Source organism: Eleutherodactylus coqui, chromosome 8 (assembly GCF_035609145.1).
Source record: "Eleutherodactylus coqui strain aEleCoq1 chromosome 8, aEleCoq1.hap1, whole genome shotgun sequence".
NCBI lineage: Eukaryota > Metazoa > Chordata > Amphibia > Anura > Eleutherodactylidae > Eleutherodactylus > Eleutherodactylus coqui.
The window spans coordinates 88159965-88180392 of record NC_089844.1 but is presented as its reverse complement, the minus strand read 5'-3'; the positions used below and the strand labels follow the sequence as shown (position 1 = coordinate 88180392).

The 20428-nt window shown below is 42.1% G+C and overlaps 1 protein-coding gene across 2 annotated transcripts in view; it reads right to left on the bottom strand.

The window, feature by feature from the left end:
- CCDC148 (coiled-coil domain containing 148) overlaps window positions 1-20428 on the bottom strand; it is a 185407-nt gene that overhangs the window by 15175 nt on the left and 149804 nt on the right. For both annotated transcript variants that reach the window (XM_066575998.1, XM_066576000.1), the window contains one exon: window positions 4798-4938. In XM_066575998.1, coding sequence (XP_066432095.1) covers window positions 4798-4938 — 141 coding nt within the window. The remainder of the gene's footprint in view (window positions 1-4797; window positions 4939-20428) is intronic.

Here is a 20428-nt window from a genome sequence, read left to right as displayed (position 1 = left end):
ATGAGTAACCGGAACAAATTGAGCAAAGCAGGTTCACATGTTTGAGGCTCCCTGTGGGCAAACTGAACAAATAAATAGGTATATTGGGTAGTAGTTCGGACAGTTCTGGGAATGATGTGGATTTGATGCCCTCTAATTCAGACAAGCAGAAGCACTGAACTATTACAGATGAAGTCATGCAACCTCAAGGCACAGTGGAAAAGGTGCCGGATCAAGTAAGACTGGAAGTCAGGGGTGTCAAACTGATTCTCACTGAGGGTCACATCAGCATTTTGGGTGCCTTCAAAGGGCTGTTTATAACTGCACGGGCAAAAATACACGGGCGCATGTGCTGATACACTCGCTGCTATGTTAGGTCATGAACCAGTTTTTTGTTTGTTTTTTTTATTTTTTTTGACTATTCAAACTCCGCGCTACAGTACGTTAGTTTGGGGGAAAAACGGGAAGATAGATCCTGTCTGTTGTATTAACGCACGAGAATCCCGATAGTGGAAACGAAAGCATTGAATACAATTGATTTCGTTTGTCCCGTTACGAGCGCCTTGAGTCTGACACATGTGCGCTGAGCAAAGAGCATATCAATGGCGATAGACTTTCATCCACATAGGACAGAATTTTTATGGATTTTATCTGTGGATTTGCTCAGGTAAAATCCACAGTGTCTGCAGAAATTTTGCAGAAGCGGGATGAAATATGCAATGAATCCACAACAATTTTCATATTAGAGTTGCAGATTTTTCTGCAGATTTAACACGCTAAGGCCTTGTTCACACAGCAGATTTTTACTATGGAATTTGATATGGAAACTGTGCCAATTCTGCATCAAATACACAAGGTTAATTTGAATGGGAATCTGCTCTGCAGTCCATATGGCATGTGCGTGCAGAAAAAAAAAGTGACACGTTGCGTCTTGGCATGGCTTCTGCGTTGTTTCTTCACAGGACCTGCGTTGGGAATGTCGTATGTGGATTTTCCTATTGAAATAGGCTAAATCTGCATGCGGATCCACATAGTAACAGTAGAAATCTGCAGCTCAGGTTTCTGCTGCATTTTTTAAAGGCAGAATCCGACGACTGAAGGGTGAAATTACACAGTAGATGTGGGCTCACTGTTCCGTTGACTGAATTGTCATTAGGCTTCTCCTGAGGGCTGTACCTAGGGGAACTCTGTTTTTACCCCTTTAATGCCATTTTGAGGGATCTGGTCTTAGCTTCGGTAGCCCCTAGGCCATTACTCCAAGAGTAGTCTTGGTACAGTGGTAGTTGACACAGACTGGTCAGAGGCACCATAGCAAGGTACTGGAGAGACAGGCAGGGGCATAATTAATATCACAGGCCAAGGTCAGGACAGGCAGAGGCTAATGGTGCATCTGGTCTCCACCGGAAGAATGGGTGGAGACATCGGACTTGAGTTATAGGGGAGGGGCAGGTGATGGCCACAACTTCGGATTGGTTGCTGTGCGCTACCAGACACCCTCCCATCTGCAGTCTTTGGTCCGTATTAATTCTCTTACCCCGGCGGACTGCCATCTCAGCTTCTGGCCCTGCTGTCAGTGTCCCGCCACTGGCCTATCATCACAGCCTCTGGCCCTGCAGACAGATATTTCACCGCTCTCCCATAATCTGCCCTTCCTGCCTTCTGTCACACCTCCTGGCATTCAGCCTTCTTGGCTGCCACCTCAGCCATTGACACTCTCCCGCTGGCCTCCCCTGCTGGATTTTCAGCCCCCGTTCCCTGACCAACGCTGAAGGCAGCCACGTTGTCACCTGACGTATGTAGAACCAAAGCATCAGCTACGCTCCCATTCCACCTGTCCCACTGCGGCCCTAATGGGCAAGCTCCTGGAAGCCGCTCCGCCAATGGCGATGCTGAAGGTGCTGTTTCTGGGCAGCAAGTGGCTCCAACTTCTCTTCATGGAGCCACCATCATCTGCTGCAGGACCCGTTGCATCTCCTCCAGCCACGGGATGGCCATTGTAAAAACAAAAATAAACGCAGGGAAGCTCCGTATCCTGTGTGGCCTCCACCAGGACATCAGCCCATCCAGAGCTTTGGGGGGCGTGAACAAGGCGTTACCTGTCACTGTGCAGCTGTCCAACCATATTTCTGGTGGAGACAAGATGCACCAGTACCCAGGCAGAGTTCTTGCATAAACAGTTGAGTGTGTACGTTGGCCCTCTGAGTGTTAGGCAAGGTGCTCTCCCTACTGGAGTCACTGACAGAGGGAAGGATGGTGCAGTGTCTGCAACACAGAAGATGGAAGGGACACAGTGACAGGTGGAAAGAGGCGAGGAAAGCCACAGCCAGAGTTCATAACACACATGGCAGATGTGTGACTGCATAATGCATTTGAATGGGGTTGCAGAAAACCATGTGCTTCCCAGCTAAACAGCTCTGTTCCGATAAATGCAATCGATTTTCTGCAAAAAATCTGTCACATATAACTTCACCCTTACAGGACACATAAGACCATTAGGAATGTTTTTACCCTATTATAACTGGAATAAACGTTATGTCTAAATAATTACTATTATTATTCATTCACACTGTAAGGCACAAAGGTCCTTTTACTGCTAAAATCGCTTTCTTCATATCTGAATAAAGACAAAATGTGTGACGGTAACTCAAAATGAACTGTGTGTTATCACAGTGATCAGTTCATACGTTAGAAAAGGCAAACTAGAGCCCCGGCATAAACCAAAGAATAAGCCTTTATAACTTCAAGTCAATATTTCTTTTCATAAACAAAATTTAAAACTAAATCACCACATTAATTATACAACAAATGTAACAATACATAAAAAGGACAATTATTATATAGTACCTGCAGGAGACTCAGGAATAAGCAGTGTTAGTATTTGTATTCTGCTACCTGATCTTGGTCCACAAATGGCCATTTATAGGGGCTGATCAATTTCAAGAACCAGGGTTAAAGCGGTTACCCCAAATTTAAGCATCCTGAGAACGGGGGTCCTAAGTCTCCTTCTTCTTATCACTATGGGGTCGCTTCTCCCATCCATAGTGATGTCAGACTGAATGGAGCCATAGCCACACTGCTCCATTTATTTCAATGGGGCTGATAGAAATTGCAAAGCGCTTGTACTCAGTTATCTCCAGCAGCCAATTAAAAGTGAATGGAGTGATACCACGCATGTGCGACCACTGCTCCAGTCAAGTTACTCCTCACAGTGGGAGATGCAGTAGGCCCACAGTAAGGAGAAGAGGGTACACAGGACCCCTGCAATTGGGATTGGTAGAGGTTTCAGTGGGTCTTGTGAATAGGGGATAACTTTAGATTTTGGGATAAACCCTTTAGATAAACCTTCTTAAAACACTTATTAGTGATCTGTTAAGCTTTAGACCAGATGTTCAACTACTCACCTCTGGGTGGCTGGACTTTAGAAGTTTTCTCTTGCACATGCTGCATCTACTCTTTGTTCCATAAGTTATAATGCACTGTACCTGCTACGTGTGCTGCTGGGATCTGTAGTTCTAAGCTTCCTAGCAGCACAGCCCTCACAGGGTTAATTGATTGAGCTGGCTGGGTGTGGTAATCTCCAGCAGCCAGTTCATTACCGATATGAACAGTGTTATTGATATGATTTAAAAGGTATTATTACAATCTAGTTAACAGTAAATCATGTCTAGACATCGAGGGTAACAATTCAGTTGCTAAGCCCACTCTCACACATGCGTTCAGTTAAACGCCACTCGAAACCATTGCACTTTACCGCAATTTTTAGCAGTGTTTTTGAACACGTCATAGCATTTGACATTGCTTTTTAAACACACCCTATCATTGCGATGGGTGATGAAGTACGTTAAAAACCTGAAAATGTATAAAGATAGAACAGCGCTCGAAATTCGTAGCATTAGAAACGTTATGTTTAAGCACAGGCCTGTGAGGCCCCATTGAAATCAGTGAAAGCATTCTACCGCGATTAGAGCGGCACTCAGGACGCTGCGTTAATCGCGGTAAAAAGCGCCTGGTGTGAGAACGGCCTTACTCATTACTATCCGAAATGTTTGTTTTATTTTTGTTCTCAAATAAATATTGTAATTGTTTGTTACTCCCTCTGCTGCATCGTATCCCGAATCTTGCATTGCAAAATGTCAGTTGCAACAGATATAACTGCAGAAGTACATTGTGTATGCAGTTAGTACAACTATGTATGAAGTACTGGATTCGTATTGGCCTTAAACCTCTGTAAGTGGTGGCAGAAATAGATGAATCTGGGGTGTTGGCATTGCATTTGGATACATTTATGTATCAATTTGCAACCTGAGTGAAGAGTTTCTCTCCAAGAACTATATCGGCTCCCATTAATGTAAAGCCTCAGGAGAACTCAGGTTTGTGTATTTCCAGATTTTTGCAGAGCTGCAGCTCTAATAATTTGCACTGCTATAAAATATATACATTGAGCCAGTATCCCAGTGTGGGTAAAGTTTGCTTTGCAAGGAGTTGCTGAGTTGTGACAAGAATGTACTGCAGTGCAGGGTACTTGACTGCAGCACTTTCAGCATTCCCACAGTCTCTCTAGTACTGTTACAAAAACCCACATTTACGGAATAATTCAGGATACATTACACTCACAGCACAATGCAGTACAAGTAAGATTTAGTTCCATTGAGGCATTAATGGCTTTTGCTAGGTCTTAAACAATTTTGCCTGGAATGCTGTGTAAACACTGTTATCCCAATACACTGCCAGCAGTAACAAATAGGTTTAATTAGGATGCATCAAGATATTTTCCGTAATCTCTTAAGTAACATATGCAAATGATGAGAGCGCTCATACTTTGTCTTTTTCGCTTGTTCGCTGGAGCTTTTCTTTCTCTAGTCTTTGATTTTCTTGCTGTTCCTCCTCCTGTTGTCTCCTGGCAGCGATAGAAGATTCTAATCTAGCAGCTTCTTCTTGGTGTATTCTCCACTGCATGACCTAAAATTGGATTTGGGAAGGTTTCAAACACATTTAACACGCAAACATATGCATAAATCACATGCAGTAGAGCACAGAACAGGCCGCAAATACATCATTTACATCTCAATAGATCTTTTCCATCCTAATTTCAAGGTGTCTCACAAGAAACTTCACTGAGTTCTGTCTTTTTTGCCTCTTCAGGACATAGAACATATATAATCCAATTCAATTTGTATCCTGGGTTTCCTAGGGGGCTTACTCTTTTTCTGCTCTTATACAACAGCGCTATATGCTGGCTAAAGCCAGTACTGCATGAGGTGACACGTTGGATAGGCTCTAACGGCAGAGAGGCTGGCAATATACAGTAAGAGAACCCCGACAGGCATCTTCCAACATCGGAGCTGTACAGCCTTAAATCATAATGTCTTCAGAGGTCAGACAGTGGATTGGAAAGGTTTAATAGTGAATTCACACCACTTTCTTGTACAGTGCGCACACATTTTTTTCTTTATGCCTTAATTATATAGGAAAACGCCCACAACTTACAGAATTTGAATAAAAAATTGTACATATGATCTCCATTAGCACAATCCAAAATGAACACAGACCACACCCACACTCCCCTTTTGGGTGACTACCCACTACAGTTTTTTTTTCACTGCAAAATTTGCAGCGTTTTTTTTTTTCTGCAGGGGTCTATGGGACTTGTAATGTTAAAATCGTGATTTCGTGGTAAATTGCGAGTTTGCGCGATCGCAATTTTAACATTACAAGTCCCATAGACCCCTGCAGAAAAAAAAATGCTGCGAATTTCGCAGTAAAAAAAACTGTAGTGGGTAGTCACCTTATATAGACCTCCCTTTGTACTGAATTACATCCTCTATAAAGATCCCAGGCCAGAACCCTCTATATGCAGACCCCAGACCAAATTCCCCTGCATTTAGACCCAAAACTAAACCCCCTGTATGTAGACTCTACACCAAACCTCCAATATACACACCTAAGACCAGACCTCTCCTTTTATAGACCCCAGACCAGACCCTCTGTTCCTACAGACCTAAAACAATGCACCCTATAGACCCCAGACTGAATCCAGCCTTTCACAGACCCCCAAATAAACCCCCTATTAACAGACTCCAGATTAGAGCTCTCTTACAAAAACTCCAAACCATACCTCCCATTTACATACCCCAGATCATACCCCAAATTACCCCTTTATAAGCTTTAGACCAGATGTTTAACTACATACCTCTGGGTGGCTGGACTTTAGAACTTTTGTCTTGCACATGCTGCATCTCCTCTTTGTTCCATAAGTTATAATGCACTGTACCTGTTACGTGTGCTGCTGGGATCTGTAGTTCTAAGCTTCCTAGCAGCACAGCCCTCACAGGGTTAATTGATTGAGCTGGCTGGGTGTGGTAATCTCCAGCAGCCAATTCCCTTTAGCCTTCAGCACATATAAACCCAGCTCTTGTCAGTCTGAAACCGTTCTTGTACTGTTTGGATGTATCTGTGACCTGTGTTCTGTTACCTGTTCTGTTGCAGTTTGCTGTGTGATCTGTGCCTTACGGTTCATGTCCGTTTATATTCTGTCAGTTACAAAAGGGGGTGCATTATGTTACAATCGTGTGGGCAATGTAAGAACGGGGCCCACAGTACCATTTTAGTTTTTCCTGCCGCCTTTCCATAAACATGGCTGAACTTCTGTTAGAATACTGCCAGAGCTTGTAGCGATACATCCCCCTCCACTTGTATCTATCACCGACCTTGTTATTTGAGAGGTGATCAGTTGGCAAAGCTATTCCATCAAGCTGAATGAATTAACATGTTCAATAAGTAATTTTAGTCTTGACTGCTACACAACCCGTCAATGACACCTATAATTTACAGTCAATAGTACTTTACAGCTTGTATTTAAGTCATCTTTTCAGAGTTATGTATATGATAACTATGACTGTGCTTCAGGGAAGACGTGGGAGGCAGACAATGCTTTAATCACAGAATTATTAGCTTGTATGAAATAGTGTCACATTAGAGAGATTCCTTCAACATTTCACTAGCTGCCATTTATTTAACGCCTAACTAAGGTTACGTGATCATGACAAGAGAAAATAAATTCCTTATTGATTGGTTCCCATACGAGAAGCAACAGATTTTTCTCAGTTTGGCATAAATGATGAAACTGACATGAGAGGATTTTGGTAGCTCGGGGTGTTACTGAACAGATGTTCTTAAGATAAATTGCACAGAAAAAAATGTTAGCGCCTGCCCAATACTTCAAATAACGAGAAAATGACAAACTAACGAAGGTTTCTTACCAGCAGAACATGGGTGGGGAAACAGTGTGAGCAAGTAAATCGATAACAATGCTACATCCAAGAGCAGATTAATGAGGCAAATTGTATCTCGCAAATATCTTTTACGGAAATATGATAGACTGTCACGGGTCAGTTTAACAGAGTTGAAATCGCAAAGGATCAAGTAAGGGACAGCAAGAAAGATTTATCCTTCAGACATAAAATCATTTATATTCTCTGCTTAGAGATGCAGCACTCGTACTTTGTGATTACATTCACATACAGAATGGTAAAGAGGTTAAAACAGTGAAGGATAAGAAACCAAGCCATATCCTTGTATATGCAGAAAAGTTTTGACTTTTAACCCCTTAAGGACCAGGGTGTTTTGGTCCTAAAGGATCCGACACTTTTTAGGGATTTTACCCATGAGGTGGTTTTATTGCCCTATTTTTTTCAGATACCAAAATTATTTTTGCTGCATTTTTTTCCCAATGACATGTATTTTTATTTTCACTGATTTTTTTCCCCGTTTTATTAGGGGTAAATAGATAAAAACAAATCTATTTTTTAAAATTTATAGCAGTCTATTTTTAAAATTAGTACATTACGCTAAATGGGTACCTCATTTTGTTTCGGACATACTTATATATAGTTTGTATAGTTTTGGATCATAAGGCGCATATATTGCAATGGTTTTTGTTGGCGCATGCAGTGGGTCATTTTCTTTTTCTTTTTTAAAACTTATTTGTGTAACTTTTCTTTTAACATCTATGTCCCCCATAATATCATATAAGACCTCTGGGGGTCCTTCACATTGTCTATTTTTTTACATTTAATACTTTTCCACTGTAGCTGAGACATCCATAGGAGCCGCCTCCATAGGAACCCCAGTTACAGGGGAAAACATTCCCCTGTAGTGACAGTAGTCACTAACAGAGCTGATCTGGGTCACCTGGTGGCCATGTAATTGCCAGGTTGAATAGCGGAGGTAAGACTTCAGCTTCCTCCCTTCATACATAGTGTTCATTGAGTGCTATGTAGCCAGCATATTGGTAAAACCATTTCTGACTTCTCCTCGACTGTGACTAACAGCCAAGGACCTGACCTGCTCCTGCTTGATTACAAGAGCAGGAGCTTAAATTCTGTGCCGTATTTTTGCTATCGGCCAGGACTAAAGCCCAGGATCAAGCACTGTAAATTTACGGTGCTTGGTCCCTAATGGCTTAATGTGAATGTCTAGTTTGGACACTACCCCCCCCCCCCTTCCTTCCCATCATCCTAAATTATGGGCTACTATGGGCAGCAGTGAGTTACAGTGGGTCTCACTATTAACATAGTAACATAGTATGTAAGGCCGAATGAAGACAATGTACATCTGGTCCAGCCTGTTTATCCTCCTATGTTGTTGATCCAGAGGAAGCCAAAAAAAACCAAGAGGCAGGAGCCAATTAGCCCCTTTGGGGGAAAAATTCATTCCCGACTCCCTAATGGCAATCAGACTAATCCCTGGATCAACTCCTAATAGTTCCTACCTGCCTGTATACCCAGATTAACAATTAACCTAGGATTTATATCCCGTAATATCCTTCCGCTCTAGAAAGACATCATGTCCCCTTTTAAACTCCTCTATAGATTTTGCCATCACCACCTCCTCAGGCAGAGAGTTCCACAGTAGAGATGAGCGAACGTACTCGGTAAGGGCGATTTCGCAATCGAGCACCGCGATTTTCGAGTACTTCACTACTCGGGTGAAAAGTATCCTCCACAATTAGCTACTAACCCTTTCCAATCCACTCTCTGACATCTAAAGACATTCTGATTGAAGCCTGTACAGCTCCGATGTAGGAAGACGTTCGGCAGGGTATTCTTACTGTATATTACTGGCCGCTCTGTTGTCGGGGGCCTCTCCAGCATGTCACATACTGCAGTACTGGCTCTAGCCAGCAGATAGCGCCATTGTATAATGGCAGAAAGAAAAAGCCCCCTAGGAAATAATAAATCCAAAATCGGATTGCAAAAGAGTTAAAGGAAGTCTGTCACTTACATTGAGTACATTATCCTACCAAAAGTAATTGGACACCTGAACAAGAATCAAAAGTAATATTTTTTTATATATGTTAATACTTAGTGGGGATCCTTTGGCCTTAATGACATCAGATACTCTTCATGGCATACTTCCTATTAATGTCTCATACACTTCTACTCTTCCTGCAAACATCTGGTAAATTCTCTTAAAGATGATAGACACTTTTCATATTTCCTGACAAGATGTTCCAGTTCGTCCCAAAGATGTTCAGTAGGATTTTGGTAGGATAGTGTATATAATCCCTTCATATAAAGAAAGGAATTTATTGTTCCACAATCATGTCAAGCAGGCAATGTTTCAACCATGATAGGTCTTTATTAAGCCGACATCTGACATGTGAACGGCCAGTCAATATGGATATGTCAGATGCCAGCTTGATAAAGACCTATTATGGTTGAAGCGTTGCCTGCTTGACATGATTGTGGAACAATAAAGTCCTTTCTTTATATGAGGTGATAGTTTTTCACCATTTATATGCTTCCATCTTATGATTTACTTCTGGCATACGTGGATTGGAGTTTATGGTTCATTGACACCGTGGGTGGCTTTGCATTTTGTTTCTCTCCCACCCTGTTGGGTATTATTTTTGTCTGAGGGCTGCTGGATTTCCCCTCTTTTTGAATGTATATAATCCCAACATGCAATGTGCCAACAAGTAACTGTACCCTTTTAAATTTTTCTACATTGTGTCAACAGCATAAAATCCCACTTTCTGCATTTGCCACGCAATATGTAAATCACTATCTACCCATCCAGTGGGTAATTCCACTGCAGACGTCGTCCAGGTTCTCCCCCTCCATACTTGCAAGCATGCCCCTAATGCTAATGATTGACATCTCCAACTTAGACTGGAGATGCCATGTAGTATATGCAACAGTGTTTTACTTCGGGCATCAGCACATCCACGTGGCATTGCTCAGGCTACAGAAAAATGAACAGACATCATTATGTATGCGTGGAAGCTGGAAGAGCAGTACAGTTTGCTTGAAGGATTGGTTGACACCACTTGTGAAGAGTGGTTCAGTATATGTGACAGTCTGGTAAAGTGGGTAATTTGTACAATGCAAGAGGAATCTTAGACATGGAAAGCCATCATGTTTGGAAGCGCCATACCAAACCCTTGCATGGCACTTCATTGGTACCAGTTTCATTCTACAAATGGAAAATGACTCAAAGCTCAGCTTCAAATAATGCAACAAGTATTTTAAAGTGATATTCTGTCTGTAATGGATTGACCAGAGCAATCACCATGTCTCAAACCTTCACTACATAATTGTACTGATTGTTCTGGGAAATTGCAAAAATGTGACTTTAAATGTGATTTTATTATCTTGTGAAACATCTCATCTTGAAAGTGGTGGCTATTATAGAGTTAATCTTAGAGAAGAATAGAACAGTCTAGTAACCCAGTGACTCAGCTCCTTTCTCAGCCAATCAGCACTGATGTGAGGAGCAAAAGTTATATAAGTTGTTGTAATTTTCCTGAAGTTTTAGAGAGAGTAGTGATTGATCAAGAGATTAGACAGTTGTGAAATGCAAAGTGTCTTCTAGATAGTTGGGGACAGATCTTTATGATTCCTAGCAACCATTTCTGGATCTGACTTTTGGAGGAGAAATGGTGCATAGTACAGGCTGAAAATTTCTGGGGCTGTGGTGAGAAAATGCATATCAGCAGTACAGAGCAAATAGTGAGGTAGCAGCACTTACAGCCACCAGCTTCAGGATAGGACTTTGAAAAATTGGAATGTAAAGGACTTTTTCCTTCATCATCTAGTTGCTGCATAAACGTGAGTCATCTGTTACTCCTCCAGTCTCTCTGGATTTTCTTCCAGTGGGTAGGGGTATCACGCTACACCAAGTCATCATACCAAGGAGCAGAGAGCAGCCCTTACCATTAACTCTTAAACTTTCACTGTAGTGTAGCTGTGTGGGAGAGAGATTTATACTGTAATGGCCATCGTGAATATCACCTCCCACTCCGGCTCACTACACTGGAAATGTTGGATCCTTTGATGAAGGCATATGCAGATACAGTAAAGGTCTCAACTGGAGCCTTATTCTACGCCTGCGTAAAATGGATACAGCCGTGTACATGACCCCTAAAGCAAAGTTCTAAATCAGATATATGTAGGGAGGTAGAAGAATTAATCATGTTTATTTAGGAGAAATGCATGTTCAATGATGTTTTATGTGCAGCTGTTTTCTTTCTGCTTATGTTACAGATGTGAGTTGTAGCTTCGAGGACACTGTGTGTATGGCCTCAGCTCCAGTCACGGTGGCCATTAGGGGTTAGCATAACCAGTTACTGTATAGATATGGGGCTTGTGAGTCTGGTAGACGAAGGGTAGAGCACAGACGACCCGACAGGGAGGTGCCTGTAAAGGGTGCACATGGGGCACAAGAGTGATCCAACAACATTCTGTTATGAAGTGCAGTAGCAAGTATGAGAGGTGTGTGAGAGAAGTTTGGTGCATCTGCGGAAAGCTCTGAAGTCTCCTGGATGTGGAAGCAGAGTAGGCTCTGGAAAGTTAAGTGCAGCATTAATGAGAGGCTGGAAGGCTTGTGACCATAAGGTCTGTGAGTACATATTCCTGTGTGCTGATGATTGTAAACCTGGAGCCACACCAAGCCTGCTGTGTGCCTAAAGAGACAGTAACTTGATCCTGCAAGAGCTCTAAAGCTGTGACTGTGTACCAAGTTCTAAAGTCTCTGTTTTTGTTACCCATAGTAGCCAATCACAGTGCAGTTTTCACTATTAAAGAGAACAATATGAAATGTAAGCTGCATTGTGATTGGCTGTCATGGGCAACAAAATCAGTTTTGCTTTTAGATAGATTCATAAACCTCCTCCTCTTTGTTGCTCAAGTCAAGTTTGTCATTCATAACCGCAATGTGAATTGTGTCTCACCAACCTGCCTGAGGACTCCCACATAGGAGGAAGACCATTCATAATGATAAAATAGGGTTTTAGCTAAATCAGTTTCCCAAATTAAATGTGTTTACCATTTATAATAAAAACATTATCAATATTTTAAGTATTATCTTTACCAACATAAATTGTACTTGTAGTTGTACTTCTATACACGTATGTACTCTATGCACAACTTCTCACACGTTTCAAACTTTTTTTTTTTTTTAATGAAGTGCAATTATCCACTCTTTTCTTAGATGAGAATTTTAAATAGCGAGTGGCAATTAATCATAGGCCTTTTTTTTGTAATTATATTTGATTTTTTCATTCACATAGCTCTTTTTATACTGCAATTATGGAAATATAATCATAAAAAATGAATGATTAATTCTTTCTGAAGGTTAATAAATCTAAGCAAATAACAGGAGGGTATATGAGGCATAGTAGCCAGATGCTGTGGATTATGGAAATAACTCGTACAAGATAGTAGGAAAAAGCAGAAGACCAGCATCCTTTAAAAGTGAAAAATCTAATTCAAGCTTTATCTGGCAACTTCATAAGATTTGTCCAAGAAGAAAAGAAAGCTTACATGTTTCAGGCTTCTGTTGCACCCTTATTGAAACATGTAAGCGGCTTTTTATTCTGGTATAGATCTTATGAAGTTGTCAAATAAAGCTTGAATTGGATTTTTTACTTTAAGGGTATGTTCAAACATAGCGAAAATTCCACAGCAAAATCCATAGCCCTTTCCCATCAAAAATTGCATAACAACCCACACCATTGGAATCAGTGGCATATGCAGTGCTGATTTCAGCATGCATAGTGCTCCCCTCACCTCAGAATACTTAGAAATGGCAGCGCACTCCATCACCCGGCAGCCACTAATGATTGCGGAAGTGGTATCATTTGACCAGTGGCGCGGCACTCACTAGCGAATACGCAACTGATTCCTAGTCAAAATCCACACCAATGGTGCGGTTTTTGATGTGTAAATGCTGTGGATTTTGCCACAGGATTGTCCACTGTGGGATATCTACAGCATTTCTGCTATGCGTGAACATACCCTAAAAGGACACTGGTCTTTTTACTGCTATGCTGGGAGTGTTTGCCACACATGTCCATGTGTCCTAGTGAGGATTGGGTAAGTTGGACCTTTGCTTTGTTGCTAACTCATACAAGAGATGTTGAAAGAATCTTCAAAAGGTTAGAGTTTCGTATTTAAGGTTAAAGTCTTAGATTCAAAATTGTACAAGATAATTGATACAACGGAGGACAAATGGATCTAGATAAGCTGGGGGCTTAGGTAGAAAATTGATAAATGTAAGGTTATGCACATGGGCAGGAGAAACTGATGTCACCAATATACACTAAATTGGGTACTGCTAGGGAAAAGTGATAAGGAATAAGACCTGGGGGTACTAATGGACTGTAGACTTAACTGGAGCAATCAATGCCAGTCATCTGCTGCAAAAGCAAATAAAGGCTTGGGGTGCACTAACAGACGGTATAGAGGTGAGGGACAAGAACATTATTCTTCCACTATATAAGGCATTTGTCAGGCCCCACATGGAATACTGTGTACAGTTCTGGTCACCGGTGCTCAGGAAAGATGTGGCAGTGCTTGAAGGGGTTCAAAGAAGGGCAACAAAATTAATAAACGGAATGAGAGGACTGGAATACCCAGAGAGGCTATCAATACTGGGATTATTTACCCTGGAAAAAAGACGGTTAGGGGGCGACCAAATAACTATTTATAAATACATGAGGGGGCAATACAAGGATCTCTACCATGATCTGTTTATACCCAGGGATGCGACGGTAACAAGAGGGCATCCTCTACATCTAGAGGAACGGAGGTTTCATCACCAACATAGAAAGTGGTTCTTTACTGTAAGAGCAGTGAGACTGTAGTCCAACAACACCACTGCTGCCAAGCTGAGCCTCATGCTATACTGTATGACTGTTGCTGTTGCAATGGTGAGGCGTCTTTGGGCCCGAGCTGTAGAGGCTCAGTGTGGCTGCAGTGGTGTTGTTGGGCTATTGGATCATTCCACCTTGTGAATGCTGTATTGTAGGAGTTGCAGTTGCCATGTGGTACCACACATAGTATTGTACGCACCCACTAAAAAGAAGTCGCCGTGAAGTGGTTCCTGGGATTATACCATTTGATCAAAATATAACTAACAATCACCGAGCTGTCGTTGTCCCTCCTACCACTAACAGGGGTAGCCGATTTTTATATGCCCTCCAGCCCTTCACACCAGCAGTGGGGGCTTCTCCATTGCAAAGGTAGGATTGAGGTCTCCATTGCAAACATGGTCACTGTCAGCGCCCAAACTAAACCTGAATTCATCGCTGAAGACAACCGGGTTCCACTCTGTAGCAGTTCAGCTTCGTCTTTCATGACAACACTAAAAATGAAGGCAATGCTCTCTAATAGTGGTCTGTCAAGGACGTCCTAAGTCCAGTTGCCTTGTGTGCATGATCTCTCGCATCTACGGGTCTCAACGCCAACTAACAGTCTGACCAGAACGGCCGAGGTGGCGGGCAGTTCTTCGATCTGAGCATCCAGCTTCTCATATTCCAGTAATACACCCCCTCTCAAATTGTGTTAAATGGGTGAAATCTCTTCTGCGTCGTAGAGGCGTCTAGTGGCCAACAAGCTCTACACACGCGGAATAAGAGGTCAAGTAGCCTCTGAAAGCCTTTTACAGGCCAAGGGTGGAACCACTTTTAGGGCCCCAGATGACAAGACCGTTCATCTAATCACAACACAACTCTAATTATTTGCATATGTGCCTGAGATGGAACTGCATGCCGAGTTTTGCAACAAAAAGGCAACTTCTTCTAGGTGCTTGATTTTTTTTTGATAGAGTGTATGTTATCAGAGAAAAAAAATTCTTCAAAATGGCCATTTACATGTAACAATTGTCATGCAAAATTTGTTCACATGAAAGACAATGTGCGATAATCGTTATGTCTAATTACAAGGCCATTGTGCACTATTCATTTATTTTTCATGTGTTGCTCAGTTTCAGCCAGCATAAAAATTATTGCTGGTTCGCTCACTTCTCGCTGCGTCTAAACGCTCCCCATGTTTGTGTGGGTTTCTTCTGAGTACTCCAATTTCTTTCCGCACTTCAAAAAACATACAGATGGGTAAATATAGATTGGAAGTCCCAAAGGGGGACATCAAGTGATGTACAGCGCCACAGAATAAGGGCTAATGCCCACAACCGGATTTCCACCACGTAAAAAAAACAACCCACGGCATGTCCTATTTGCCGCACAGCGGATGCAGAAGGTGAGTATGGGGTCTTTTGGGGGCGGGCGCAGTGACGGAGTCCACTGTGGTATTTCACTTGCGGAGCCCGTCACGGTCATGGACATGAGCCCTAAATATGCACTGTATTACATAAATAAAGAGATACATGATATCTTATTCTGAAAGTTCAGGGAAACTTCAAAGCGAATCTATCTGCTCTCCTGAGGCCAAGCTGACACGACTGTATGCTCACTGTGTATTATCTGAACAGTCTTTGAGAGCATAATACACAGCAGCAAAATCCCATAGACTTTAATTACACTACGAGAAATACGCACATGAAAAATATTGCAGCATGTACTACAAGCGCATACACGCCAACATAGTGTATGGGGATTGGTGGCATGCAGCAAGTATGCATTGTTGTGTGAGCCCAGCCTGACATGTTTGTATTAGTAAATTCTTGTATCCGCCATAAAGTAACAATATTCGATCAATCTGCAGCGCTATTTGTCCGGTCAGAATAATGGAAATCTAACAGAAAGGAAGCAAACAGACGGCCAAAATGCTATTTTTGAAAACCCATTGAAAGCAATGGGGAAAAAAAAGGAAAGGTTCAATTTTTCTGCTTCCAAAACAGAACACTGAGATGGAGTTGTGTAGGAAAATTGTAATGCAGGTGTGAACAGGCCCACGGACTCCGTGGGGAAGCACTTTGTTGTGATCATCAGTATTTGTATGCATCCACCCACGGGGAAGACTATCAGGCACTGACTGACCACCCTTTGGACTCAGACACCCTGATCGTCAGGGATTGAAAACACTAAAGACCAGTTCTACTGGATCATTTCTGTTCTTGCTACAGTACATGCTGACAGCAAATCGGTAAGAATATTGAACATAAATTGGCTTTAAAGGTCTTATATATAGGACATTATTCAAGTTCATATGCTTTATAGTCATATTTTAAACCTCAGATATTCCTGTCTGCTTCTACTTGCAGCAACCAAAGTTCTAGATTGAATAAAGTAGGAAAAAGTATATAAGGATAATATACTATTGGACAGAGTTGGTAGAAATGTATCAACTTTCTCTACAAAAGATCTAATACATTTAGGTCTGTTCTTTCTGTGACAAAAACCTCTTATTATCTGACACCTAGAACAGAAAATAAAGACCTAAATTGTCAATTTCATTCCCACCTCACAAGAGCTGTCATGTCAAAAGATGCCAGTGACTTCAAAGTTTCTCGCTTGTAGATTCCGTATAAAGCACATTTGGTAGTAGCCTATTATTTTCTTCATCATGTCGCAAGGGATTTATTACACGGATGATATACCATTATAGGTGTCATAAGAAATATATTTAGTAATTAAAGTGGGTCTGTGGTCTACAGATGGGGAGGGTGTTGAGAGCTGACAAGCAGAGGCATGGAACAAAGCCGCATTCTTCAGAGCTCAGAGATCATGACTCCTCAGCAGCATATCATCAGCAACAGCAGCATGTCATCAGTAGAAGTAGCATGTAATCATCATCATCAGCAGCATGTCATCAGCAGAAGTAGAATGTTATCATCATCAGCATGTCATCAGCAGTAGCTTGTCATCATCATCGGCAGAATGTCATCAGCAGTAGCAGCATGGGTGCTGATTAGAGATGAGCGAGTATACTTGTTTCGAGTAATTACTCGATCGAGCACCGCGATTTTCAAGTACTTCCGTACTCGGGTGAAAAGATTCGGGGGGCGCCGGGGGGCGGGGGGAGGCGTGCCGGAGCGGAGGGTAGCAGCGGGGAACAGGGGGTAGCCCTCTCTCTCACCCTCTCCCCCCCACTCCCCGCTGCAACCCCCCACTCACCCATGGCGCCCCCCGAATCTTTTCGCCCGAGTACAGAAGTACTCGAAAATCGCGGCGCTCGGGCGAAAAAGGGGCGTGGCCGAGTAGGTTCGCTCATCTCTAGTGCTGATGAAAAGCAAAGCTGCACTTCTGATTGGTGGAGCAGCAGACTGGCTGCTGCTTCAACCAATCAATGAAGTGCTCACATTGTCATCCTCCCTCTCTGGCTGCGTGGGGTGCAGTACAGACTGACAGCAAGTATTTATCTATTAGAGTATCCCTCCAACTGTGTCTATATGATGAGGATTATCCATTCAGTCGAGGCTGACTTTCGGTCACTTTAAGGATCATCGTTCTCTATGCTTTCCTATCCTTGACCGCTTCTTTCAGTTCTTCCATGTGTTTGTTTGTATCAGCCTTGTTTGTATTGGCTTGAGAAAGACTGCAGATGAGCAGTCAAAACGTTGCCACATGGATTGAATAAAGAAAGTATTCCTTTTAAAGTAAACGTCTAGTGGATTCTATTGCACCCCTGATGCTGCTCTGATCAGATATTGGGTCAGGTTTGTATCAGCCTTGATTGCGTCCAGCTGGCGTGTTCTTTGACGTCCTCTTCTTCATTACCCACTAATTGTGCCGAACATCAATGCTGTTTCCAGAGATTTGGCTCGCATGTTATGTCCAATGTACGAAAACTGCTGTTTGGTGATTTTGCCCTCCAGCAAAATTTTTGGTTTGATACGCTCTAGGACCATCTTGTTGATGACCATTGCCGTCCATTGTTTACGCAGCATTCTTCTCCAGGACCAGAGTTCAAAAGCATCAATTTTCCTTCTATCTGCCTTCCTGAGTGTCCAACTTTCACATGCATATACAAAAAGTAGAGACACAATTGCATTTATCATTTGGATCATTGTAGCAATGCTAATATCTTTGCTCTTCCATATCTTTGCCAATCCTTGCGTTGCGCTATGGCCAAGTGCAACTCTTTGTTTGATTTCTGATTCTCTATTGCTGTCAATCTTGTCTCATCCTCAAGTGCAACCAAGAAAAAAATTCAAAACTCAACCATCAGCTGGAAAATCGATGCTTACAGTTTTCTGGGATTCTCAGGGGCCACTACTGGAGCGTTAGCAGGGAAAACTGCATTTTGAAGTGTTAAAGCATCCCCCCTATAGCCCTGATCTTCCCCCATCGGACCATCACCTGTTTGGTCCCCTGAAAGAAGCCCTAAGAGGATGAAGATTCACGTCTGATAAAGAAGTGAAGACAGCCAAAAACATTTTTATGGAAGGAATGTGAAAGCTTCTTGGCAGATGGACAAAGTGTATTAAAAAGCAGAGACATTATGTCCAAAAATATTGTATTTGTCTTTTGTGAAACATGATTTAAATAAATCCTACAGCCAGAGTGTGGATAATTTTTACCTCACCCTCAAAATTTTATATTATCCACTCCCCCGTTTCTGCACGGTCTGAAAATCTGACTATTTTCAGACCGCTGTGTGTGCTTGCCCCCATAGTTTTTTTATTGCAGTGCACATGCACACAAATCTAAAAAAAGAGTCAGATTTTCAGACCGCGCACGGACACTTCAGGAGTATCAACCCCTTAAGGATTTGGCTGTTTTGTACCTTAAATGGGTTTTGTCACTGGAAAAAAACAAATCTATATTAACCTAATCCTCCACAGGCAGTCTTCTTAAGGAATCATCTCATCCCTAAGCTTATGCAGTGCCCTGGGTCACGTCACCTCCAGCCGGCAAACTTGTTATGAAGCCGGAATTCTACACATTCCTTTTGGCAGGTCAGTGAAGGTCACATCCCTGTAACGTAGCCTTCACTTGCCAGGAAGGTATGCTGATGTATTGCAGAGATAGCGGGCATGAGCAGTCTCTGCAGTAGCTCGGCACTCTCTGCCAGACTGTGATTTAGTGACCTAGCGTACACTGCTGGACAGGAAGGAGACTGCCGGCAATGTACATAACCTCACAGGAAGCAAAAGAATCAAGCAGCTTGATGTGAGGTGACCCCCCTGGACTGCAGGAGACAGAAGACAATGGGTGAAGATCTTGTAAGTAGACTGACAGGGGAGAAATAGGTAAGTGTAGAATTTTTCTTTTTTAATGACAGAACCCCTTTAAGGATCAGACCCTTTTTAGGTATTTTACCCATGTGGTGGTTTTACTGCCCTATTTTTTTTCCTTCAGCTACCAAAATTATTTTTGCTGCTGGAAAAAAAAATTTCCATGGTACATAACCTCACAGGAAGCAAAAGAATCAAGCAGCTTGATGTGAGGTGACCCCCCTGGACTGCAGGAGTCAGAAGACAATGGGTGAAGATCTTGTAAGTAGACTGACAGGGGAGAAATAGGTAAGTGTAGAATTTTTCTTTTTTAATGACAGAACCCCTTTAAGGATCAGACCCTTTTTAGGTATTTTACCCATATGGTGGTTTTACTGCCCTATTTTTTTTCCTTCAGCTACCAAAATTATTTTTGCTGCTGGAAAAAAAAATTTCCATGACATATAGGGCTATTTTTTATATCTCTTTTTTTATTAGTAAATTTATGCTAAAATAAAGTACAGTAATAGGCTCATCATTTTCTTTTGGACATTTTGATATATAATTTGCATAGTTTTGGATTACAGGACACTTACTGCAACGGTTTTGATTGGCGTCAGCGGTGTTTTTTTTAATGCATATATTTTTATTTTATTCTGCAATTTTTTTAAACTTATTTTCGTAACTATTTTTTAAAACATCTATGACCCCCCCCCCCCCTCCTCCATGACATCATATAAGACTTCTGGGGGTCATTCACATTGTCTTTTTTTAATTTCACACTTTTCTACTGTAGCTAGGGCATCCATAAGAGCCCTAATTTCAGGGGAAAATATCCCCCTGTATTTACATCAGTCCCTAACTGAGCTAATCAGGGTCTGCTAGGACCCTGCAGCTCTGCTGTTACAAGGGTCTTCCAGCGGTCATGTGATCATCAGGTTGCATAGTGGAAGAAACACTTCCACTTTCACTTCTTAGTACATGGCACTCATTGAGTGCTATGTACCCAGGAAACGACAGGGCAGTAGTGGTTATAAACCACTTCTTCCTT